At 49.4% G+C, this 26,657-nt stretch overlaps 1 protein-coding gene across 7 annotated transcripts in view; it reads left to right on the plus strand.

The window, feature by feature from the left end:
- Positions 1 to 26,657, plus strand: part of SEMA5A (semaphorin 5A) — a 218,561-nt gene that overhangs the window by 157,544 nt on the left and 34,360 nt on the right. For all 7 annotated transcript variants that reach the window (XM_064160820.1, XM_064160823.1, XM_064160822.1 and 4 more), the window contains 5 exons: positions 1,255 to 1,462; positions 10,056 to 10,173; positions 11,963 to 12,144; positions 13,800 to 13,943; positions 18,145 to 18,292. In XM_064160820.1, the coding sequence (XP_064016890.1) occupies positions 1,255 to 1,462; positions 10,056 to 10,173; positions 11,963 to 12,144; positions 13,800 to 13,943; positions 18,145 to 18,292 (800 nt within the window). The remainder of the gene's footprint in view (positions 1 to 1,254; positions 1,463 to 10,055; positions 10,174 to 11,962; positions 12,145 to 13,799; positions 13,944 to 18,144; positions 18,293 to 26,657) is intronic.

Raw genomic sequence — 26,657 nt, forward strand, 5'->3', positions numbered from 1 at the left:
TTTCATTTTCAATCTGACACTGTTGAAGTGCATTCCTGTTTTGAGCTAGAAGAATGTGTCTTTTTATATGCCAAGTTACTTCAGTTTGATGCAAGACAAGAAAGTGTTATACTGGCCTGCTCAGAGGTTGCTGGCTCCATTGTCATGATCCTTGTAAATATTTTTTATTACTCAATAACTTCATAGACAGAACTTGGGTAAATAAAAGAGAAATTCAGAATGAGGTTACTGCTTGGTAACATCGAGGACTTTGTACTCGTTGTTGTTATGAATCATACTTTGGTCTGTATTGCCTGCCTGAGATTTTCTAATACCTCCACAAGGAAGAAAAAGAAAAAGACAGAGTGGCTGAGAGCAGCCAGGCAGAAAGGGATCTGAGGGTGCTGGTAGATAGTAGCTGAAGATGGGGCAGCAGTGTGCCCAGGTGGCCAAGAGAGCCAATGGCATCCTGGGCTGGATCAGGAGCAGTGTGGCCAGCAGGACAAGGGAGGTTATTGTTCCCCTGTGCTCAGCACTGGTCAGGCCACACCTTGAGTGCTGTGTCCAGTTCTGGGCTGCTCAATTCAAGAGACATGTTGAGATACTGGAAAGTGTCCAGAGAAGGGTGATGAAGCTGGTGAGGGGCCTGGAGCACAAACCCTATGAGGAGAGGCTGAGGGAGCTGGGGGTGTGCAGCCTGCAGAAGAGGAGGCTCAGGGCAGAGCTTATTGCTCTCTACAAGTACCTGAAGGGAGGCTGTAGCCAGGTGGGGTTGGTCTCTTCTGCCAGGCAACCAGCAACAGAACAAGGGGACACAGTCTCAAGCTGTGCCAGAGGAGGTCTCAGGCCCCTCCTCAGCCTCGCTGCCCTTCTCTGGACACCTTCCAGCACCTCAACATCTCTCTTGAATTGAGGAGCCCAGAACTGGACACAGCACTCAAGGTGTGGCCTGAGCAGTGCTGAGTATAGGGGCAGAAGAACCTCCCTTGTCCTACTGGCCACACTGCTCCTGATCCAGCCCAGGATGCCATTGGCTCTCCTGCCCACCTGGGCACACTGCTGATCTAGTTGATTGGACAGAGCTGGGTGCTAGGTTGGGCAGGATGATCCTGCAGGTTTCTACCCACCTGGTTGGTTCTATAATTCTACGATTCCTCATTGTGAGGCTTCCTTGAAAAGGTCCTGGATGGGATGAAAATTTGTTCACTGATTGACACCAAGCAGGTAAAACTGCTGGCATGTTTGCAGTAACTCCTTTTCCTTTTGCCTTTGCAGACTATGGCACTATTAAGAAAGTGCTTGCCCCCATGAACCAGACTTCAAGCAGCTGCCTGCTCGAGGAAATTGAGCTCCTGCCGAGAAGTCAGCGAGAGCCCATTAGAAGCCTTCAGATCCTGCACAGTCAAAGTGTCCTTTTTGTGGGCCTTCAGGAACATGTGATTAAAGTCCCCCTGAAGAGATGTCTCTTTTACAAAACATACAGGTATGAGGAATGAGCTGGTTTGATTGCATTGCAGGAACATACTTGCAGGGGACTGTGGAAAAAGGAGGATGAAAAATGACCTTAAGTAAGAACCCAAATGAATTACTTCTCTCAGCAGTGGCTTCCTCTGTACACTGTTTATGTGGAGTGTCTCTGACTTCTCTTGCAAAGGGGAAATTAATTACTGTGAGATTCTGTTTTTTTTCCCCAAATTAATATTGTTTATTAATTTTGATGTTCAGAACTCTGGCCACCCCCAGCCACTCATTTTAATAATCATGGGTTCTTTGCACAGTGCGGGAACATTTTACAGATGATAACCACATCTAGTGATAACCAGCAGAATATATTAACATTCATTGAACTGGAAGAGAAGGTCACAGTATCACCAAGGTTGGAAGAGACCTCACAGATCATCAAGTCCAACCCTTTACCACAGAGCTCAAGGCCAGACCATGGCACCAAGTGCCACGTCCAGTCCTGCCTTGAACAGCTCCAGGGACGGCGACTCCACCACCTCCCCGGGCAGCCCATTCCAGTGCCCAATGACTCTCTCAGGGAAGAACTTTCTCCTCACCTCCAGCCTAAATCTCCCCTGGCACAGCCTGAGGCTGTGTCCTCTTGTTCTGGTGCTGGCCACCTGAGAGAAGAGAGCAACCTCCTCCTGGCTACAACCTCCCCTCAGGTAGTTGTAGACAGCAATGAGGTCTGCCCTGAGCCTCCTCTTCTCCAGGCTAACCAATCCCAGCTCCCTCAGCCTCTCCTCGTAGGGCTGTGCTCAAGACTCTCCCCAGCCTTGTTGCCCTTCTCTGGACACGCTCAAGCATCTCAATGTCCCTCCTAAACTGGGGGGCCCAGAACTGAACACAGTACTCAAGGGGTGGTCTAACCAGTCCAATGCAACTTGCAGCCAGTACACCACTTGCCCACTTAGGTGGACTCAAGAAGCTCCTTTCTGCTTCTGGCAGAACGCAGTGGTGAGTGAGAAAGAGGCTTTTAAGCATTTAATCACAAAATATTATTACCTGACTCACGAGGGCTAACTACAGCTTCAGAGAGTATCCACATGCTTTCAGGGACTTCTCTCTTTCTTGCCAACTGATGAGACTTCTGATTCTTCCCAGGCTTCAGAGTGCTGGGGAAAGAATCATAGAATCAAGCAGGTTGGAAGAGACCTCCAAGATCATCCAGCCCAACCTAGCACCCAGCCCTATTCAGTCAAACAGACCATGGCACTAAGTGCCTCATCCAGGCTTTGCTTGAACATCTCTAGGGACAGCAACTCCACCACCTCCCTGGGCAGCCCATTCCAATGCCAATCACGCTCTCGGGGAAGAACTTCCTCCTAACATCCAGCCTAGACCTCTTCTGGCACAACTTGAGACTGTGTCCCCTTGTTCTGTTGCTGCTTGCCTGGGAGAAGAGACCAGCCCCACCTGTCTGCAACCTCCCTTCAGGTAGTTGTAGACAGATCCCCCCTGAACTTCCTCTTCTCTCTCTGCAGGCCACAAACAAGCCCACTCCTTACATGTTTACCTAGATAAGTAGCTTCTGCCACTGACAGCAGGCAGGAGGGACAGGGAAGTAAGCACAACCTGGCCTTGCTGCCACCTTACAAAGTGATAGCAGAATGATGGGACTGAACAACATTATCACACTCTCCCCAGTCCACCCCCTGAATTTTTAACTGAGTGGTTCTCAAACCTACAGCAGTTCTTCCCTGAGAGAGTCATTGGACACTGGAATGGGCTGCCCGGGGAGGTGGTGGAGTCGCCGTCCCTGGAGCTGTTCAAGGCAGGACTGGACGTGGCACTTGGTGCCATGGTCTGGCCTTGAGCTCTGTGGTAAAGGGTTGGGCTTGATGATCTGTGAGGTCTCTTCCAGCCCTGATGATACTGTGATACTATGGCTGCAGGACTCAAACATGCATCTGCCTTTGCAGGGTGGGACTGCTGTCTGAAGTTATAGCCCTCATGCACGTCTGGAGGCTATACATTCCTCTCCCTGTTTGAGCAGGGCAGTAGATTTGACTCAATATTAAGAGTTTTCTCTGGTCTTTGTGTGGCTTGGTTTGGGTTTTTTTGTGGGTTTGGTTTGGTTTAGTTTTGTTCTTTTGGTGTTACTCCCATCTTCCTGTGCAGAACAGCAGTTAAATTACTCAAATGCTGCTTGAATGGGAATTTATTCCTCTGCCCACAGGTATGTGAAGTTTCATCTGAATGACTGACTTAAAATGAGACAAAATTATTCCTCACAGGGGAGTTTTTAGCCCTTCTTTTTCAGTTGTGTGGCTTCCTGTATCATAATTAAATATCTGTTACACTGAAAGGGTTGCCATCAGAGAATCACAGAAACACAGAATGGTTTAGGTTGGAAGGGATGCCAAGGATCTTCCAAGGTGCTGGAAGGTGTCCAGGGAAGGGCAACAAAGCTGGTGAGGGGCCTGGAGCACAGCCCTGTGAGGAGAGACTGAGGGAGCTGGGATTGTTTAGCTTGGAGAAGAGGAGGCTCAGGGGAGACATCACTGCTGTCCAAAACTCTCTGAAGGGAGACTGCAGCCAGGTGGGATTGGTCTCTTCTGCCAGGCAACCAGCAAGAGAACAAGGGGACACAGTCTCAAGCTGTGCCAAGGGAGGTCTAGGTTGGATGCTAGGAGGAAGTTGTTGGCAGAGAGAGTGATTGGCATTGGAATGGGCTGCCCAGGGAGGTGGTGGATTCACTGTCCTTGGAAGTGTTCAAGGAAAAGCCTGGCTGAGGCACTTAGTGCCATGGCCTGGTTGACTGAATAGGGCTGGGTGCTAGGTTGGACTGGATGACATTGGAGGTCTCTTCCAACCTGCCTGATTCTATGATTCTATGACAGTTAAGTGTCTCTCCTGTAAGACATTCATTTGGCTGCAGTGGTTTGGTATTGCCTACTGCCAGTGATGCAGTGCATAAACAGTGGTTTTTTACTGACTAGTAACAGAGCTGTAACTCACCTCACTCTAAAGCAGGTGAGAAACAGAAGATAATTTTCTGCAGGTGTTTTATAAACAGCAGCACACAGGCCAGTAAGACTGCTGTACTTCATTTAGATTTGCAGTGATTTATTCAGGCAGACAATGAAGCAGAAATGAATGCCATTTGGAGCAAAACAGATAGAAAACCTCATACAGCTTTAGGTAAAGAAGAATCCATTAAGTGTGCTCCAAAGAACAGGAAGAGGTTAAGATTGAAAGCTGTCTCCTAATACCATTGGGTTCACACCTTTCAAGGTAGGAATATATTCCCTTATCGATACACATTGCAAGTGCTAACCAAGGTACCCTTCTGAGCTGTAACTTTTGATTCACAGGATATATAAACTAAAGAAGTGCCTCTTCCAAGACTGTTCAATGAATAAAAAAATCAGTTCTGTTCAATGAAACATTTTTATGTTCTATGCACAGTATTTTGAAGAACAGAAGATATTTCAGTCTCTTGACTCTTTCAGTTATTTCTTCTGAGCTATACACACCTACCCAGTTCCAGCATCTCAGCATCTCTCTTGAATTGAGGAGCCCAGAACTGGACACAGCACTCAAGGTGTGGCCTGAGCAGTGCTGAGCACAGGGGCAGAAGAACCTCCCTTGCCCTGCTGCCCACACTGCTCCTGAGCCAGCCCAGGATGCCATTGGCTCTCTTGGCCACCTGGGCACACTGCTGCCTCATCTTCAGCTGCTATCTACCAGGCCCTCCAGGTCTCTTTCTTCCTGGCTGCTCTCAGCCACTCTGTCCCCAGCCTGTAGTGCTGCTTGGGGTTGTTGTGGCCACAGTGTAGAACCCTGCACTTGGCCTTGGGAGTGTAGTTCCAAGAGAAATGAGACTGAGTTTTAAAACATTTCTATTTTAAAAAATAGAATAGACCTAAAGCAGAATAATTGCATGTAAGATTCTGAATGCTTAACACAAAGGAACAGTGAAGCTGCAAAAGTGAACAAATACTGGAACATGTCCAGAGAAGGACAACAAAGCTGGTGAGGGGCCTGGAGCACAGCCCTGTGAGGAGAGGCTGAGGGAGCTGGGGGTGTGCAGCCTGCAGAAGAGGAGGCTGAGGACAGACCTCATTGCTGTCTACAACTCCCTGAAGGGAGGCTGTAGCCAGGTGGGGTTGGCCTCTTCTGCCAGGCAAGCAGCAACAGAAGAAGGGGACAGAGTCTGAAGTTGTGGCAGAGGAGGTCTAGTCTGGATGTTAGGAGGAAGTTGTTGTCAGAGAGAGTGATTGGCATTGGAATGGGCTGCCCAGGGAGGTGGTGGAGTCGTTGTGCCTGGAGGTGTTGAAGCAAAGCCTGGCTGGGGCACTTAGTGCCATGGTCTGGTTGATTGGCCAGGGCTGGGTGCTAGGTTGGACTGGATGAGCTTGGAGGTCTCTTCCCACCAGGTTGATTCTGTGATTCTATGAAATGTTTTGTTTTTTCTTTGATGAAAATACAAAGCATTTCCACCTGTTAGATTGACCTGAAGTTATCTGTGTTAGCTCAGGGGTGACCTCATTGCTGTCTACAACTAACTGAAGAGAGGCTGTTTCCAGGTGGGGTTGGGCTCTTCTGCCGGGCAACCAGCAACAGAAGAAGGGGACACAGTCTCAAGTTGTGCCAGGGGAGGTCTAGGCTGGATGTTAGGAGGAAGTTGTTGGCAGAGAGAGTGATTGGCATTGGAATGGGCTGCCCAGGGAGGTGGTTGACTCACCGTGCCTGGAGGTGTTGAAGCAAAGCCTGGATGAAGCACTTAGTGCCATGGTCTGGTTGAATGTCTAGGGCTGGGTGTTAGGTTGGACTGGATGATCTTGGAGGTCTCTTCCAACCTGGCTAATTCTGTGATTCCATTGTTGCCAATTGTGCACTATATTGGCCTTTACTATTGCTTTGGGGTGGTTTTTCTTTCACCAAACCCATGCTTTATCAGAGATAGTCTGAGGGAGAATACTGAACATCTTGCAGACCCTGGAAGACCCAGACATCTGAAACTTTCCATGGTTTTCATTAATTGTCTCCCTTACTTTCTAGCTTGTCAAATGGAAACATGTGCAGCCTGAGTTACAAAAATGCTAAGTGCTCACAGCTGCAAGAGCCAGCAGTGGGAGCTGTCTTCTGAGCACAGAATCCCATAAGCCAAAAGCTTTATCTTTGAACTGGCTGCCTAATTAGGGGAACCTGGAGAGCTCTGCCTATTATGCCTCTTATTCTCTGCCCATTTTGCAGCTGAGAACTATCCTCCCACATAGTACTGGCAATCCATGTTGCCAAGAAACTAATTCTTTGAAATTTATAGGCACTAAGAATCCTCTGTGTTGGTATTATGGAACAGCATAGCAGGGGATTCATAAACCTGCATTGTATCTGATGTTAGCATAGGAGTACATGAGGAATGCCAGGGCTAAACAGAAACCTTAAGTAAACCCCAGCATTTATGAAGACAAAAATCACAGAAAAGCTGAGGTTGGCACAGGCCTCTCAAAGTCATCTGCTCAAACCTCCTGCTCAATCAGTCCACCTACAGCCATTTGACCAGGTCCTGGGGTTACTGACAGATAGTAGCTGAAGCTGAGGCAGCAGTGTGCCCAGGTGGGCAGCAGAGCCAATGGCATCCTGGCCTGCATCAGGAACAGTGTGGGCAGCAGGACAAGGGAGGTTCTTCTGCCCCTGTACTCAACACTGGTCAGGCCACACCTTGAGTGCTGTGTCCAGTTCTGGGCTCCTCAATTCAAGAAAGATGTTGAGGTGCTGGAAGGTGTCCAGAGAAGGGCAACAAAGCTGGTGAGGGGCCTGGAACACAAACCCTATGAGGAGAGGCTGAGGGAGCTGGGGGTGTGCAGCCTGCAGAAGAGGAGGCTCAGAGATGATCTTATTACTGTCTACAACTACCTGAAGGGAGGCTGTAGCCAGGTGGGGGGTGGCCACTTCTGCCAGGCAAGCAGCAACAGAACAAGGGGACAGAGTCTGAAGTTGTGCCAGGGGAGGTCTAGGCTGGATGTTAGGAGGAAGTTGTTGGCAGAGAGAGTGATTGGCATTGGAATGGGCTGCCCAGGGAGGTGATGGAGGCACCATCCCTGGAGGTGTTGAAGCAAAGCCTGGCGGTGGCACTCAGTGCCATGGTCTAATTGACTGGATAGGGCTGGGTGCTAGGTTGGACTGGCTGAGCTTGGAGGTCTCTTTCCACCTGGTTAATTCTATGATTCTGTGATTCAGGTAAAAGGAATATATAAATAAATAGCCTCAGCTCTCCATCTGAGACCACCAGGCCAAAATCTTCCAGAGCCTTCCAAAAAACCTCTCCCCAACTCAGCCTCAGCAAACCCAAGACCAGGCTGAACTGATTCCCCCACACATTAGACCCAAACCTACAACAAGCCTGAACAGGCCCAGTGGCATAGCTTGAAATTTACTTAGAATCATAGAATCAAGCAGGTTGGAAGAGACCTTCAAGATCATCCAGTCCAACCTAGCACCCAGCCCTATCCAATCAACCAGACCATGGCACTAAGTGCCTCATCCAGGCTTTGCTTGAAGACCCCCAGGGATGGTGCCTCCACCACCTCCCTGGGCAGCCCATTCCAATGCCAATCACTCTCTCTGTGAAGAACTTCTTCCTAACATCCAGCCTATACCTACCCTGGCACAACTTGAGGCTGTGTCCCCTTGTTCTGTTGCTGGTTGCCTGGGAGAAGAGGCCAACCCCCACCTGGCTACAATGTCCCTTCAGGTAGCTGTAGACAGCAATAAGATCACCCCTGAGCCTCCTCTTCTGCAGGCTGCACACCCCCAGCTCCCTCAGCCTCTCCTCATCGGATTTGTGTTCCAGGCCCCTCACCAGCTTTGTTGCCCTTCTCTGGACATGTTCCAGCACCTCAACATCTTTCTTGAATTGAGGGGCCCAGAACTGGACACAGCACTAAAGATGTGGCCTGAGCAGTGCTGAGCACAGGGCAGAATAACCTCCCTTGTCCTACTGGCCACACTGTTCCTGATGCAGGCCAGGATGCCATTGGCTCTCTTGGCCACCTGGGCACACTGCTGCCTCGTCTTCAGCCTACTATCTATCAGTACCCCTAGGTCCCATTCCTCCTGGCTGCTCTCCAGCCACTCAGCTACTAGCTCAGACCAGGAGAAGACCTCTCCCTTACGAAAACCAGGATAAGGGAGCTGCATCCGGAAGAAGAGACGAGGCAGGTGGGGGGGAAAGGGAAAGAAACTGACTCTGTGGGCAGTTTTATAGGGCTGCAGAACTTATGGGAATAAAACAACAACAGATTACAGTTTCCTGTCCACCCCTGGACTCTCTGGAGGTACTCAGCTTTATGGTTCTTTGAGGCACATAGCCCTAAACTGTAGTATTGAATCAGAGTGGTTTCCAAAGCTGAGAGATTGAGATTCATTGAGATGCTTGAGTGTGTCCAGAGAAGGGCAACGAGGCTGGGGAAATGTCTTGAGCACAGCCCTACGAGGAGAGGCTGAGGGAGCTGGGATTGGTTAGCCTGGAGAAGAGGAGGCTCAGGGCAGACCTTATTGCTGTCTACAACTCCCTGAAGGAAGGTTGTAGCCAGGAGGAGGTTGCTCTCTTCTCTCAGGTGGCCAGCACCAGAACAAGAGGACACAGCCTCAGGCTGCACCAGGGGAAATTTAGGCTGGAGGTGAGGAGAAAGTTCTTCCCTGAGAGAGTCATTGGACACTGGAATGGGCTGCCCGGGGAGGTGGTGGAGTCGCCGTCCCTGGAGCTGTTCAAGGCAGGACTGGACGTGGCACTTGGTGCCATGGTCTGGCCTTGAGCTCTGTGGTAAAGGGTTGGACTTGATGGTCTGTGAGGTCTCTTCCAACCTTGGTGATACTGTGATACTGTGATAGAAAGGACTGAGAACTCTAACTCCTGCAATGTTTGTTACTTGGAGCAGACAACACACACTTTCATCAATCCCTGTGATTCTCTAGTAATTAACAGCAATAATCAATCTTGGCAACATGACACCCAGAAATTCAGCTTTACACTTAAAAAGAGAAGTCCCTGCTTTGTTCAGGCTTTCACATTCATTTCGAGGGAGCTGGGCCTGTTTAGCCTGGAGAAGAGGAGGCTCAGGGGTGATCTTATTACTGTCTACAACTACCTGAAGGGACATTGTAGCCAGGTGGGGGGTGGCCTCTTCTCCCAGGTAACCAGCAATAGAACAAGGGGACACAGTCTTAAGTTGTGCCAGGGTAGGTATAGGCTGAATGTTAGGAAGAAGTTCTTCACAGAGAGAGTGATTGGCATTGGAATGGGCTGCCCAGGGAGGTGGTGGAGGCACAGTCCCTGGGGGTCTTCAAGAAAAGACTGGATGAGGCACTTAGTGCCATGGTCTAATTGATTGGCTGGGGCTGGGTGCTAGGTTGGACTGGATGAGCTTGGAGGTCTCTTCCAACCTGTTTGATTCTATGATTCTATGATTCTATTTTATGATTCTGTTTTATCATTCTATCTATGCCAGAGGTCAATTTCAGTGTCTGCTTTAGGTCGATGAACAATGAAGAGCCATTAGAAGTCTTTGGTCAGTGTAGATGAGGATAAATATTCATGGGTTTTAATTGTTTTTCATTCACAGTGCATGCATTGGTTCTCAAGACCCTTATTGTGGCTGGGACATGGTGATGAAGAAGTGCACAGTGCTGGAAGAAAGTCTGAGCATGAGTCAATGGGAGCAAAGCATTACTGTGTGTCCAGTAAGTCCAGATACATTCATTTATCTTTGGAAACTTTTGATGCAATGTGAGTTGTATGAAAATGAGCTGGCATTGAGTTTGCAAGCTCAGGAAAGTAGTTTCATGCCATTTTCCTCAGGCCTCTGATGGGTTAGAGCAGATCCCTCCCTCAGTAGAGTTAAGTTCACTACAACTCTGAATTTGGAAAGTCAGGGAAAAATGAAGTTGTATTTTTTACAGTTTATATACAACAGTATAAGGAGAATAAACTACTTCTACAGGCTGGGGGAAGAGTGTCTGGAGAGCAGCCAGGAAGAAAGGGACCTGGGGGTACTGGTAGATAGTAGCTGAAGATGAGGCAGCAGTGTGCCCAGGTGGCCAAGAGAGCCAATGGCATCCTGGCCTGCATCAGGAACAGTGTGGCCAGCAGGACAAGGGATTATTCTTCTGTCCCATTATTCAGCACTGCTCAGGCAGCACCTTGAGTGCTGTGTCCAGTTCTGGGCTCCTCCATTCCAGAGAGATGTTGAGATACTGGAACGTGTCCAGAAAAGGGCAACAAAACTGGTGAGGGGCCTGGAGCACAGCCCTGTGAGGAGAGGCTGAGGGAGCTGGGGGTGTGCAGCCTGCAGAAGAGGAGGCTCAGGGCAGAGCTCATTGCTGTCTGCAGCTGCCTGAAGGGAGGCTGTAGCCAGGTGGGGTTGGGCTCTGCTGCCAGGCAACCAGCAATAGAACAAGAGGAACACAGTCTGAAGTTGTGCCAGGGGAGGTCTAGGCTGGATGTTAGGAGGAAGTTGTTGGCAGAGAGAGTAATTGGCATTGGAATGGGCTGCCCAGGGAGGTGGTGGAGGCACCATCCCTGGAGGTGTTGAAGCCAAGCCTGGCTGAGGCACTTAGTGCCATGGTCTGGTTGATTGGCCAGAGCTGGGTGCTAGGTCGGACTGGCTGATCTTGGAGCTCTCTTCCAACCTGCTTGATTCTGTGATTCTCTGATTCTTTGCCATTCTCTGTATTTCTGGTCTTAAAATGCAGTTCTGAGGAACTGAAAGTCTTGCATTATTGTTTATCAATGTAAGAAGTATTTTGCATAGTATGTTGTGTTAATTTTATGGATATAAGTATTATGGGACTTAATGAAGAAGGTGGCAGTTGACAGATGCAGACTTCCATGGTCTTGTTTACAGAGGTAGGGATGAGCAAGGGATGCAAACTGCAGCACAGTTCCACTTCAAGATGAGGAAGAACTTCTTGAGTGCGTGGGTGAGAGAGGCCTGGCACAGGCTACCCAGAGAGGTTGTGGACTGGCTGATCTTGGAGGTTTCTTCCAGCCTGGTTGATTCTATGATTCTATGTAGTTGTCCCAGCAAGGTGGTTGAGGCCCCATCCCTGGAGGTGCTTAAGGCCAGGCTGGCTGAGGCTGTGTGCAGCCTGCTCTAGGGTAGAGTGTCCCTGCCCATGGCAGGAAGGTTGGAACTGGCTGATCCTTGTGGTCCCTTTCAACCCTGACTGATTCTGTGATATTTAGTGGCTCAACACTTTGTCCTGGAAGCTAATAGACCTATTAGATGTCCTGGCTTGCCCCACTCTTCTGCTAATGTGGGAAGTAAGGTGTGATGGTTTGGGTGTTCCTCCCCCCCCATTCTGGAAATCACCCAGACTAGACTCAGCCAGCTCTGGAAATGGAATGAAGCTTATATTTACAGCTAGCACAATATACGAGCAGTTATTTACTGTAGATACACTTATAGACAAGGTTGTATGAAGGAACTGTCAGGCCACAGGTAAGCCTGTCTGTTATGTTTGTTTCTAGATGAGGAATCTGACTGTGGATGGGCACTTTGGAAGGTGGTCACAGTGGAAACCTTGTACCCACACTGATGGTGCCAGCGTTGGCTCTTGCCTCTGCAGGACACGTGTGTGTGACAGTCCTGCTCCTCAGTGTGGAGGTTGGCTGTGTGAAGGACCAACCATGGAGATTGCCAATTGTTCCAGGTACCCAAACCAATTTGAGATTCAATCACATATGGTTTGTAAGTGTTTTACTTAATCAGAGTAGAATCTGCACTCTGAAATCTCTTAACTCACTGATCCTGTTCTGTGCATGGGACAGCTCACAGCAAATGTGATACTGCTAAGTATCTCTCAGTCTTTATGGGAGAGAAAATGAGCCAGATGGCAAATAATGATTTCAGATGCTGTGTACAGCTAATTTGAATAACAGATAAAAAAATATCAGTGTTAAGGTAGTAGTCCAAAGTTTCAGTTGACAAAACTTTTATGCTTTAACTGTTTCTTCAGAAGCATTGACTTCTTTTTGAGCTCTTGTGTCACCTTCCAGCACCTCAACATCTCTCTTGAATTGAGGAGCCCAGAACTGGACACAGCACTCAAGGTGTGGCCTGACCAGTGCTGAGTACAGGGGCAGAAGAACCTCCCTTGTCCTGCTGGCCACACTGCTCCTGGTCCAGCCCAGGATGCCATTGGCTCTGCTGCCCACCTGGGCACACTGCTGGCTCATCTTCAGCTCCTCTCTCCCAGCACCCCCAAGTCCTTTTCTTCCTGGCTGCTCTCCAGCCACTTTGTCCCCAGCCTGTAGCACTGCTTGGGGTTGTTGTGGCCAAAGTGTAGAACCCTGCACTTGGCCTTGTTCAATCTCATCCCATTGGCCTCTGCCCACCCATCCAGCCTGTCTAGGTCCCTCTGCAGGGCTCTCCTACCCTCCAACAGCTCCACACCTGCTCCTAGCTTGGTGTCATCTGCAAACTTACTGATGCTGAACTCAATCCCCTTGTCCAGATCTTCAGCATGGTTGATGCTATGATTCTATGCCAATAATAGAATCATAGAATCAAGCAGGTTGGAAGAGACCTCCAAGATCATCCAGTCCAACCTAGCACCCAGCCCTGTCCAGTCAACCAGACCATGGCACTAAGTGCCTCAGCCAGGCTTTGCTTCAACACCTCCAGGGACGGTGACTCCACCACCTCCCTGGGCAGCCCATTCCAATGCCAATCACTCTCTTTGCCAACAACTTCCTCCTAGCATCCAGCCTATACTTTCCCCTACACAACTTGAGACTGTGTCCCCTTGTTCTGTTGCTGCTTGCCTGGCAGAAGAGACCAACCCCACCTGGCTACAGCCTCCCTTCAGGTAGTTGCAGACAGCAATGAGCTCTGCCCTGAGCCTCCTCTTCTGCAGGCTGCACACCCCCAGCTCCCTCAGCCTCTCCTCATAGGGTTTGTGTTCCAGGCCCCTCACCAGCTTTGTCGCCCTTCTCTGGACACCTTCCAGCACCTCAACATCTCATAGAATAAAGTCCAATTAAAAGTTATAATCAGAACCTTGATACAGGAGTTTAGCAGATGAAGTTTCCCTGGAATAAAGTGACCCAAAGCAGGTAAACAGCTCCTCATCCTCGTACTTCACTTCTTGTGTAATGGGGTCATTTTAGCAGTGGCTGGTTACAAAGCATGGATTGATGGAGGGCTCAGAGGACCTTTATTTTGTTTCTCTACAAAGTGGAACACGATGCAGTACTAATAACTTACTCAGCTATATAAGTGGGCCAGGTTCTGCTGTCAGTCACACCTAATCGGCCGTTCGCTATGTATAACAGATGTCAGAGCCTGAGCTTTTTGTTCTACCAGAAATGGAGGCTGGACACCTTGGACTCCTTGGTCACCTTGTAGCACCACTTGTGGAATAGGCTTTCAAGTTCGTCAGCGTTCCTGCAGCAATCCCACTCCTCGACATGGAGGCCGCGTCTGTGTGGGGCAGAACCGTGAGGAGAGGTGAGTATCTTCTGCTCTGTCTTTCAATGTCTTCTGCTCAGCAAGTTCACAGATGACACCAAGCTGGGGGCAGATGTGGCTGGGTTGGAGGGCAGAAGGGCTCTGCAGCAGGACCTTGACTGCCTGGACAGATGGGCAGAGTCCAAGGGGATGGGGTTCAATAGCTCCAAGTGCAGGGTGCTGCACTTTGGCCACAGCAACCCCATGCAGAGATACAGGCTGGGGTGGGAGTGGCTGAAAGCAGCCAGACAGAGAGGGATCTGGGGGTGCTGATTGATACCCACCTGAACATGAGCCAGCAGTGTGCCCAGGTGGCCAAGAGAGCCAGTGGCATCCTGGCCTGCATCAGGAATGGTGTGGCCAGCAGGAGCAGGGAGGTCATTCTGCCCCTGTGCTCTGCACTGGTTAGACCACACCTTGAGTGCTGTGTTCAGTTCTGGGCCCCCCAGTTTAGGAGGGACATTGAGATGCTTGAGCGTGTCCAGAGAAGGGCGACGAGGCTGGGGAGAGGCCTTGAGCACAGCCCTACGAGGAGAGGCTGAGGGAGCTGGGATTGGTTAGCCTGGAGAAGAGGAGGCTCAGGGCAGACCTCATTGCTGTCTACAACTACCTGAGGGGAGGCTGTGGCCAGGAGGAGGTTGCTCTCTTCTCTCAGGTGGCCAGCACCAGAACAAGAGGACACAGCCTCAGGCTATGCCAGGGGAGATTTAGGCTGGAGGTGAGGAGAAAGTTCTTCCCTGAGAGAGTCATTGGACACTGGAATGGGCTGCCCGGGGAGGTGGTGGAGTCGCCGTCCCTGGAGCTGTTCAAGGCAGGACTGGACGTGGCACTTGGTGCCATGGTCTGGCCTTGAGCTCTGTGGTAAAGGGTTGGACTTGATGATCTGTGAGGTCTCTTCCAGCCCTGATGATACTGTGATCTGCATTCCACAGAACACTTTCTACTTGTCTTATTTTTCTCTTTTCTTTTGCTCTCTGTTTAACTCCACTGCTGCGCAGTAGTAGCATCCCATTAGCAAGGCTGTGGATCTGCAGTGGTTTCTTCATTTCTGAGTTAGCTGCATCCCTCCCAAGCCAGCTGAGTGGTGGTGGTGACAGAGAACTGAACTGAAGCAATGTGCTGGTGTCCTGTGAGATGGCCCAGTCCTGTTCAATATCTTCATTGATGATCTGGACGAAGGGATTGAGTCCAGCATCAGTAAATTTGCAGAAGACACCAAACCAGAAGCAGCTGTGGATCTGTTGGAGGGTAGCAGAGCCCTGCAGATGGACAAGGAAGACAGCAATGAGTTCAGCCCTGACCCTCCTCTTCTGCAGGCTGCACATCCCCAGCTCCCTCAGCCTTTCCTCATAGGGTTTGTGTTCCAGGCCCCTCCCCAGCCTTGCTGCCCTTCTCTGGGCACCTTCCAGCACCTCAACATCTCTCTTGAATTGAGGAGCCCAGAACTGCACACAGCACTCAAGGTGTGGCCTGAGCAGTGTTGAGCACAGGGGCAGAATAACCTCCCTTGTCCTGCTGGCCACACTGCTCCTGATCCAGGCCAGGATGCCATTGGCTCTGCTGCCCACCTGGGCACACTGCTGCCTCATCTTCAGCTACTCTCTGCCAGCACCCCCAGCTCCCTTTCTTCCTGGCTGCTCTCAGCCACTCAGTCCCCAGCCTGTAGTGCTGCTTGGGGTTGTTGTGGCCAAAGTGCAGAACCCTGCACTTGGCCTTGTTCAATCTCATCCCCTTGGCCTCTGCCCACCCATCCAGCCTGTGCAGGTCCCTCTGCAGGGCTCTCCTACCCTCCAACAGCTCCACACCTGCTCCTAGCTTGGTGTCATCTGCAACTTTACTGCTGCCGGACTCAATCCCCTGGTCCAGGTCATCAATAAAGATGTTGAACAGGACTGTGCCCAGCACTGATCCCTGGGGAACACCACCAGTGCCAGCTGCCAACTGGATGTGGCACCATTCACCACCACTCTCTGGGCCCAGTCTTCCAGCCAGTTCTTCGCCCATATCAGACTGAATCTGTCCAAGCCAGGAGCTGCCAGCTGTGCCAGGAGCTTGTTGTGTCAGACAGTGTCAAAGGCTTTGTTTGAAGTCCAGGTAGACTCCATCCACAGCCTGCCCCACGTGCACCAGTCAGGAACCTGATCATAGAAGGAGCTCAGATTGGTGAGACAGGACCCCTGAGCAAATCATGGTCTAGTTGAAAGGATCGGGCTGGGTGCTAGGTTGGACTGGATGTGCTTGGAGGTCTCTTCCAACCTGGTTGATTCTATGATCAAATCAGCTCAGATTCTGATTTCATCATCTCCTGCTTTGGCAGTAGGATGAGCATTTTCTGCATAGCTCAGAATGTAAAGGTCAGGCCTCTGGATAACATTTTGATAACTAGAATCATAGAATCAACCAGGTTGGAGGAGACCTCCAAGCTCATCCAGTCCAACCTAGCACCCAGCCCTGGCCAATCAACCAGACCATGGCACCAAGTGCCTCAGCCAGTCTTTTCTTGAACACCTCCAAGGATGGTGACTCCACCACCTCCCTGGGCAGCCCATTCCAATGCCAATCACTCTCTCTGCCAACAACTTCCTCCTAACATCCAGCCTATACTTTCCCCTGCACAGCTTGAGACTGTGTCCCCTTCTTCTATTGCTGGATGCCTGGCAGAAGAGCCCAACCCCACCTGGCTACAGCCTCCCTTCAGGTAGTTTTAGACAGCAATGAGCTCTCCCCTGAGCCTCCTCTTCTCCAGACTAAACCCCAGCTCCCTCAGCCTCTCCTCATAGGGTTTGTGCACATCTTGCTAACTAAAGGCTGATGTCTTTCATTCGTAATTTGTGCCTTATGAATTCAAAAAATGAATTAAATACTATTTTTTTTAAATCAAACTATGATCTATTCAGACAAAATGCAACTCTTAAATGCATGTTGTGTTTTCTGAGGCATGCCACAAATCTAGAGAGCAGAGAGCTGTAGTTGCTGTAGGAATTTGCAGTCCTGTAGTCATCTGTTCCAAGAAATGTATGCGGATGCTTTTCCTCTCAATTTACACTTACAGCTTACTGCAGTGTTTCTGTCTCGGGTGATTTATTATCCTGTAGTGCTGGCAGAAGTAAAGGAGATTCAGTAACCTTTTGTGGCAAGGCACATCCAAGTCCCTGCCCTACAGGAGGTTCAAATGGGGCTCAAACTGTTTTCCTCCCACCTCCACATGATCAGAGGATGTTAGGGGTTGGAAGGGACCCAAAGAGATCATCCAGTCCAACCCCCCTGCCAGAGCAGGACAATCCTATCTAACACAGATCACACAGGAACACATCCAGACAGGCCTGGAAAGGCTCTAGAGAAGGAGACTCCACAGCCTCTCTGGGCAGCCTGTGCCAGTGCTCTGGGACCCTTACAGTAAAGAAGTTCCTCCTTGTGTTGAGGCAGAACCTCCTGTGCTGCAGCTTACACCCATCGCTCCTTGTCCTAGCTCCAGGGTGGTTTAGAATGTGTAAAGAAGTAGGTGAGAAGTTCAAACCCCCACCCCTGTGGCCTTGAACAGGGAAAGGCAAGTCTTCTCTTGAACACCTCCAGAGACAGCAACTCCACCACCTCCCTGGGCAGCCCATTCCAATGCCAATCACTCTCTCTGGGAAGAACTTCCTCCTAACATCCATCTTTGACCTCTCCTGGCACAGCTTGAGACTGTGTCTGCTTCTTCTGTTGCTGCTTGCCTGGCAGAAGAGACCAACCCCACCTGGCTACAGCCTCCCTTCAGGTAGCTGTGGACAGCAATGAGGTCAGCCCTGAGCCTCCTCTTCTGCAGGCTGCACACCCCCAGCTCCCTCAGCCTCTCCTCACAGGGCTGTGCTCCAGGCCCCTCCCCAGCCTTGCTGCCCTTCTCTGGACACGTTCCAGTATCTCAGCATCTCTCTTGAATTGAGGAGCCCAGAACTGGACACAGCACTCAAGGTGTGGCCTGAGCAGTGCTGAGTACAGGGGAAAGCAAACAAGTGTTTGCAGTTATGACCTCAAAACAAGTATCTCAAATGTTTAGGCAGTGTGCAGTGTGCCAGCTGTTAGGGCAGTGCTCAGTTGAGAGAGGCCTTATGTATATTTCCATCTACAAACACCTATCTCAATATTGTGAATGAAGGGCTTCTGAGGGAGGTCTTGTCTGGTACTAAGTAGATTCTTTGCCTTCTGTTTTGCCTCTTCTCAGGTACTGCAATGAGCAGTTGTTGTGCCCCCCTCATGTGTTTTGGACAGGATGGGGTCCGTGGGAGCGCTGCACTGCTCAGTGCGGAGGAGGGATCCAGGCACGACGGAGGACATGTGAAAATGGTCCTGACTGTCCTGGCTGCAGTGTGGTAAGTACTTTTCTGCTTTCTCTTCAGCAAATACCCATGGCTATATGCCATGGATAGCCCTGTGTCCACAGGGTGTCTGTGTGTGTTTGTATCCTCTACCTCTAACAAGGTACCAGAGTGTCTCTGTGTTGCTCGTGGATACCTGCACCTACCAGGACCTGCCAAAGTGAGCTTGAACAGCAGCACTGATCTTAGGATGGCAGCAGCCCAGCAGCTATCAGGCTTTGAAGCTAAAGTGGGAGAATTCTGAATGAATAGAAGTGCTTCCTGGATAGCCATACTCAGTTCATAGACTCATAGAATCAACCAGGTTGGGAGAGACCTCCAAGAGCAGCCAGTCCAACCTATCCCCCAGCCCTGTCCAAGCAACCAGACCATGGTACTAAGTGCCTCAGCCAGGCTTTGCTTCAACACCTCCAGGGATGGTGACTCCACCACCTCCCTGGGCAGCCCATTCAAATGCCAATCACTCTCTCTGACAACAACTTCCTCCTAACATCCAGCCTAGACCTCCCCTGGCACAACTTGAGACTGTGTCCCCTTCTTCTGTTGCTGCTTGCCTGGCAGAAGAGACCAACCCCACCTGGCTACAGCCTCCCTTCAGGTAGTTGTAGGCAGCAATGAGGTCTGCCCTGAGCCTTCTCTTCTACAGGCTGCACACCCCCAGCTCCCTCAGCCTCTCCTCACAGGGCTGTGCTCCAGGTCCCTCACCAGCTTTGCTGCCCTTCTCTGGACACCTTCCAGCACCTCAACATCTCTCTTGAATTGAGGAGCCCAGAACTGGACACAGTACTCAAGGTGTGGCCTGACCAATGCTGAGTACAGGGGCAGAATAACCTCCCTTGTCCTGCTGACCACACTGGTCCTGATGCAGGCCAGGATGCCATTGGCTCTCTTGGCCACCTGGGCACACTGCTGGCTCATCTTCAGCCTACTCTCTATCAGCACCCCCAGGTCCCTTTCCTCCTGGCTGCTTTCCAGCCACTCAGTTCCCAGCCTGTAGTGCTGCTTGGGGTTGTTGTGGCCGAAGTGCAGAACCCTGCACTTTCAAGAGATAATGGGAAAAAATACAGAAGCTTTTTCTTATGTCTAACAAATGTAGGCAGTAGGTTTCATGTGATGAGAAAATCAGAATGGGACTTTGCTTTCTTGAAGTTGAATTAATGATTTTAAAATAGAGAAGGGTACATTTAGACTGGACATTAAGATGATGTTCTTTGCTGTGAGGGTGGTGAGCACTGCAACAGGTTGCCCAGGGAGATGGTGGATGCCCATTCCATGGAGACTTTCAGGGTCTCTGGTGGGTCTCTGAGCTTACTGCAAGTGGGCCGAACCAGATGACCTTTAAAGGTCACTTCCAACCCAGTGTATTCTGTGATTCTATTACTCTGTTCCATGATGCATAGTAGAATATGGGTGAGGGAGAGTAACATAGCAGAGACATGTAAAGAGCAGGGTAACTGCAGTCTCAAGTTGTGCCAGGGGAGGTCTAGACTGGATGTTAAGAGGAAGTTCTTCCCAGAGAGTGATTGGCATTGGAATGGGCTGCCCAGGGAGGTGGTGGAGGCACCGTCCCTGGAGGTGTTGAAGCCAAGCTTGGATGAGGCACTTAGTGCCATGGTCCAGTTGACTGAATAGGGTTGGGTGCTGGATTGGACTGGATGATGCTGGAGGTCTCTTCCAACCTGGTTGATTCTATGATTCTAGTACTGCAGAGGGGGTTGGACCAGATGACCTTTGCAGGTCCCTTCCAACCCAGGCCATTCTGTGATTCTATGTTTCTATTCCAAAGAGGGAAAAGCACAGTGGTATTGTAAAGATATGTCTCTTGCTGGAGTCCATTCAGTACATGAAAAGAGATGTCCAGAGACTTAGGACTGAAAGCATTTACACTGAATATAGCAAGCATAAATCATTATGATATGGGAGTATTAGACCACAGAGACTCCTAAAGGTCAAAAAGATGAAGCTTGGAATTGAGAGGTCCTTATGACACCTCATTTCAAAGTCTTCATGTTAATCAAAGGTTGTAGAGAATGCTTGAGGTCATCTACTAAGGGATAGGACCATCACACCCAAATTTAAGAGCAGATGAGAATTGCTAATGGGAAGCATAAGTGGATCACAAAGCAGGTATTGCTCTCCTGCATTACTCTCAGATGATGCATGCACTAGAGAAGGAGCTGAGGAGTGCTGTGGACTGTGCTAATATGACTCAGAGGACAAATCTCTTTAGATTTTACAGCATACTCAGCTAAGTTGTACACTTGCTTCAGAAAAATGCTTCTCTTCCCCTGAGAAACGTCATCTCAGTTGAATTTGCCTCAGGCCAGTAATAAAAACTGACTTTTTTAGAGGACTCATTGCCAGAATATGAAATCTACTTTTAGGCTTATGTTGGGTGACATATTTTATGTGTTGGTTTTTTTTTTTCTGTGTCCTCATCTCAGTCACACTTGCAATGTAATGGGAGACTTAAAAGGAACTTGAAGATGGAAAAGTTTACAGAAGGGTTTTGTCCATCAGAAGGAGCAGTCTGCCTTTAATGTGATTAACTCCAAATGCTTAGGCTAGGGAAATAGAAAAGGACCAGGAAAGAAGATTGCTTCTATGTTTATTTTTCTGCTTGTTTCCATTAGACCTCTATGAGTTAAAGTAAAATAATGCATTCTCTGGTGCTGTGCTAGTTTGAAGCCAGCTGGAATGGTTTGGTGTGCTGGGGGTGTGCAGCCTGCAGAAGAGGAGGCTCAGGGCAGAGCTCATTGCTGTCTACAACTACCTGAAGGGAGGCTGTAGCCAGGTGGGGTTGGTCTCTTCTGCCAGGCAAGCAGCAACAGAACAAGGGGACACAGTCTCAAGTTGTGGCAGGGGAGGTCTAGGCTGGATGTTGGGAGGAAGTTGTTGGCAGAGAGAGTGATTGGCATTGGAATGGGCTGCCCAGGGAGGTGGTGGAGTCACCATCCCTGGAGGTGTTGAAGCAAAGCCTGGCTGAGGCACTTAGTGCCATGGTCTGGTTGATTGGCTAGGGCTGGGTGCTAGGTTGGACTGGCTGAGCTTGGAGGTCTCTTCCAACCTGGTTGATTCTAGGAACAAGATGTAACTTCAGATTACACAATGATTTGCAGGGTAATGGGATGGGATACAAATGTTCTGTAATGTCCTGTCCAGCCCCCCAGGGACCTTCCAGCCCCCCAGGTATTATGGGATGCTCATGCAAACTTCTATTTACAACAATACATTGGTCCTAACCCTGTAGCAGTAATACATTTGGCATGGAGACTCACTCTGTAGCAACCTTTCTGTCCCTGACGTGCTTCAAATGAGATTGAATTTTAGCTTTTTATACCTTTTGAAATTCCCCTTTGAATTCTTTTCTGGCCTATTGTATTTTTGCATTTAATGTGCCAGATTTCATGATTCTTTCCGTTCATTTTCCATCTCTTCACAACTTCTATCCTTTCAGAAGAGGGGCTTCGTACTTTTAATGACCTTCCTCTCTCCCTACTGTTCAGTCTATTGATCTGTTTTTGCCCTGCCTCAGGTTTTTCACTGACAATGAGCTTTTGCTCTCCACTTCTAATACAGTGCACATGAGGACTTTCTCTCCTGTAACACTGCTGCTTCATAGCCCTGATTCAGCTCCTTCATCAATAGTTGTAACAAAGTCAGCTATCTTTCTTCTCTTGTACTTCAAAAGAGAGGTCAGGGACTCTTGAGTGGAATCACCTCTGCAGAGAGCAGAAATCAGTCAAGAAAATTCTATTTTTCTGTGGAAAACAGCTGGCCAAAATGTAGTCATTTTTGTCATTTCTTAACCTTGTGCACGTAAACCATGAACTGAGTCTGCTTTGTCAGTGGTAAAAGCTGTTAGAATTAGAACTATTAGAACCAGCCAGGTTGGAAGAGACCTGTAAGATCAGCCAGCCCAACCTAGCACCCAGCCCTGTCCAGTCAACCAGACCATGGCAATAAGTGCCTCATCCAGGCTTTGCTTCAGCACCTCCAGGGACAGTGCCTCCACCACCTCCCTGGGCAGCCCATTCCAATGCCAATCACTCTCTCTGCCAACAACTTCCTCCTAACATCCAGCCTAGACCTACCCTGGCACAACTTGAGACTGTGTCCCCTTGTTCTGTTGCTGGTTGCCTGGCAGAAGAGCCCAACCCCACCTGGCTACAGCTTCCCTTCAGGGAGTTTTAGACAACAATGAGTTCACCCCTGAATTTCCCCCATCAGATTTCCAAATGCATAGAGTCATAGACTCAACCAGGTTGGAAGAGACCTCCAAAATCAGCCAGTCCAACCTAGCACTCAGCACTGTCCAATCAACCAGACCATGGCACTAAGTGCCTCAGCCAGGCTTTGCTTCAACACCTCCAGGGACGGTGACTCCACCACCTCCCTGGGCAGCCCATTCCAATGCCAATCACTCTCTCTGCCAACAGCTTCCTCCTGTCATCCAGACTAGACCTGCCCTGGCACAACTTCAGACTGCATTCCCTTGATCCTAGAGGTCTTTTCCAACCTGGTTAATTCTCTGATTCTGATTCTGTGATACCCATCCTGACCCTGGGCCAAAATTCAGTCCCTTGAGCTTGTCTTATCTGTTCCAGCCATGTTTGCACAGTTACTGGCAGTAGATTCTTTCCACATTCCAAAGAATTTCCAAAATAGGACATTCTGTGTTACTTACCCCTTGGCTTTACAATAATTTCATGTGGATTTACATACTGCTTTGATCAACAAACACAACGCCCCTACCCAGTGGCAGTCTGCAACTTCAGCATCCTGATTGGCCTGATTCATTTTGAAGACTGCAACATTCCCAGTCAAACTGGGACATGCTGGAGCATGTCCAGAGAAGGGCCACGGGGATGCTCAGAGGGCTGCAGCAGCTCTGCTGTGAGCACAGACTGAAGGAGTTGGGGCTGTGCAGGCTGGAGAAGAGGAGGCTCCCAGATGACCTTCTTGTGACCTTCCAGGATCTGAAGTGGGCTACAGAAAAGCTGTGGAGGGACTTTTTAGGCTGTCAGGGAGTGCCAGGAGTGGGGGGAATGGAGCAAAGCTGGAGGTGGGGAGAGTCAGAGTGGAGGTGAGTAGGAAGTTGTTGAGCATGAGAGTGGTGAGAGGCTGGACTGGGTTGCCCAGGGAGGTGGTTGAGGCCCCATGGCTGGAGGTGTTTGAGGCCAGGCTGGCTGAGGCTGTGTGCAGCCTGCTCTAGGGTAGGGTGTCCCTGGGCATGTCAGGGGAGTTGGAACTGGCTGCTCCTTGTGGTCCCTTCTAACTCTGACTGGTTCTATGCTGATATGCCTCTACAGTTTCATTTACTGAGCTAATGTTAAGCACAGTGCTGTGACTCTGCCTTCAGTTTGCACTCACTCTCACAAGTGGAGATGTATTTTTTCACCTATCTTTTTTCTGTGTTTCTGTTTTTCAGCCAGGGTAAAATCTTACCCACATAGCCAGGGACTCTTACAGATGAGTTACACTTGCTCTGGCAATTTAACAAGTTCAGGCTTTGCTATCTTAGTGCCTGTGTCTCCTTGTCAAGTGATTACAAGCTGTAAGTGGAGGTGGTTTTGTGTTTACGTGTTTGACTGCAGCTGCAGTGATTTGGATGTGAGCAGACCTGCACGTCTGTCAGCTCTGCTTCAACTTGTGCCCTGGGGAAAGGCAGATGCCAGTGGTGTGATAAAGTATTAAATGGTGGTTAAAGTGCAGTTTCAGTTCAGTTATACTGCTGTTCTTCAGTGTGCCTGGATCAAAACCTGGAAAACAGCTTTATAGCAGAATTATTACCTGCTATACCTGGCTGTCCATAGGTGTTGTCCACTCTTTTGACATCTATAGAGAGAACAAAAATTGCTTGAAAGGCAGGGTTGGATTTGACCTTTAAAAGTGATTTATAGAAGCCTAACATTTGAACTAGAAGATGTGGTTATACCTGTCAACATAGCATTCTTGACTTCACTCCTGTTACCTCATTGGAGATTCATAATATTCCACAGGGTCACAGAATTGCTTAGATTGGCAAAGCCCTTCAAGGTCATCGAGTCCAAGCATTAGTTTCACACTGACAAGTCCTTGACCAAACCAAATCCCTCAGCACATCTAATCACTACCAATTGCTATGGTTGGAAAGGACCACCAGAATCATCCAGTCCATCCCAGCATATTTGCATTTCTGGAGATGGCAGCAATCCATCTGCTGCTGCAGGCATCTCTGGCAACTGTATTTTGCTACCTTCATTAGGATTCCAAATGCCTACATAGATCACTAAGTGGCTTGGTCTCTTCTGCCAGGCAACCAGCAACAGATCAAGGGCAGGTCTAGACTGGATGTTAGGAGGAAGTTGTTGGCAGAAAGAGTGATTGGCATTGGAATGGGCTGCCCAGGGAGGTGGTGGAGTTGCTGTCCTTGGAAGTGTTGAAGCAAAGCCTGGCTGAGGCACTTAGTGCCATGGTCTGGTTGATTGGCCAGGGCTGGGTGCTAGGTTGGACTGGCTGAGCTTGGAGGTCTCTTCCAACCTGGTTGATTCTGTGTTTCTGTGATTCATCTTCAGAAGGGAAGGGCATGCTATTTCTGCACCCTCATCAGGAGAGGCAAACCATCCAAATCTTTGAATGTCTCCCATTTCTGTGCCTAAAACTATTTTCAGTTGATTTAAATACTTGCACAGTTTGATGCCTTTCAACAGTCACTTTTCACTGCGGCTCCTAGGTTGGGACTGACAAATCTGTGTAGAGATTTGTGACTCCTCATCTCTTCAGTGTTAACCATTTTCGTCACTTACACATTTGCCATTGAGCAAGTGCTCTGACATTGAGAATGTTATCTCAAGAGTGGTGAAGTTCACAGGCTCACAGGATGTCAGGGGTTGGAAGGGAGCCAAGGAGATCATCCAGTCCAACTCCCCTGCCAGAGCAGGATCAAACAATCTAGCTCAGGTCACAGAGCATCCAGATAGACCTTGAAAGTCTCCAGAGAAGGAGACTTCACAGCCTCTCTGGGGAGCCTGTGCCAGTGCTCTGTGACCCTTACAGTAAAGAAGTTCCCTCTTGTGTTGAGGTGGAACCTCTTTTGCTGCAACTTACACCCCTTGCTCCTTGTCCTATTGCAAGGAGCAGTGAGCAGAGCCTGTCCCCCCACTCCTGACCCCCAGCCCTCAGATATTGGTAAGCATTTATTCAATCCCCTCTCAGTCTTCTCTTCTCCAGACTGAAAATCTCCAGGTCCCTCAGCCTCTTCCCCTAAGGCAGCCCTCCAGTCCCCTAATCATCCTCACAGCCCTCCACTGGACCCTCTCCAGCAGATGCCTCTCCCCCTTAAACTGGAGAGTCCAAAACTGAACGTAGTACTCAAGAATGAGGTCTCAGCAGGGCAGAGTAGAGGGAGAGAAGAACCTCCCCTGATCTGCTGGACACACTCTTCCTAATACAGCCCAGGATGCCATTGGCCTTCTTGGCCACAAGGGCACATTGCTGTGCCATGGATGTTATCCACCAGCACTTCCAGGTCCCTCTCCACAGGGCTGCTCTCCAGCAGTCACCTCCCAGCCTGTACTGGTGCAGTTTGTTATTCCTCCCCAGGTGCAGGACTCTGCACTTGTCCTTGCTGAACCTCATTTGGTTCCTCTGAGCCCAGCTCTCAGTGTGCCCAGGTCTTGCTGTATTTTTTCCCCTGTAGTGATTCATCTATCATTTCAGTCACACTTTAAAATGAAAAATAAAGTAAGAATATTATAATAACTCATTTTTTCAGAGCAGCAGCAGGCTTCAGCTCTTTTCAACATTATCTTTCTCAAATTTTCCCTTTTTGTTTTGTTTTATGAAACACAGTTCATAGCTCTTTAAAATTAATAGCAGAGGGCAGAGTGGAAAAACCATCAAACCCCAAGCTGTAATTCAGTGCTTGTTTTCAGAATGGCTTCACAAGCAGTTGATTATTTCACAGGCTTAGGTCAGTTTTGATGTACTGCTGCTTAGTAGTTGTATTGTTGCCCTCAGATTTCAAGCTTAAATGTGAAAGTTCATCTGAACCTAAAAGATTGTGTAATTGTGGAAATCAAGATTGGTGATGATCTATGGGCTTGTGCTCCAGGTGAGAGGGCTGGAACACAGCTCTATGAGGAAAGGCTGAGGGAGCTGGGGGTGTGCAGCCTGCAGAGGAGGCTCAGGGCAGAGCTCATTGCTGCCTACAACTAACTGAAGAGAGGCTGCATCCAGGTGGGGTTGGTCTCTTGTGCCAGGCAAGCAGCAGCAGAACAAGGGGACACAGTCTCAAGTTGTGCCAGGGGGGATCTAGGCTGGGTGTTAGGAGGAAGTTGTTGTCAGAGAGAGTGATTGGCATTGGAATGGGCTGCCC

The sequence above is a fragment of the Pogoniulus pusillus genome, chromosome 21 (assembly GCF_015220805.1).
Source record: "Pogoniulus pusillus isolate bPogPus1 chromosome 21, bPogPus1.pri, whole genome shotgun sequence".
In the NCBI taxonomy this organism is placed as follows: domain Eukaryota; kingdom Metazoa; phylum Chordata; class Aves; order Piciformes; family Lybiidae; genus Pogoniulus; species Pogoniulus pusillus.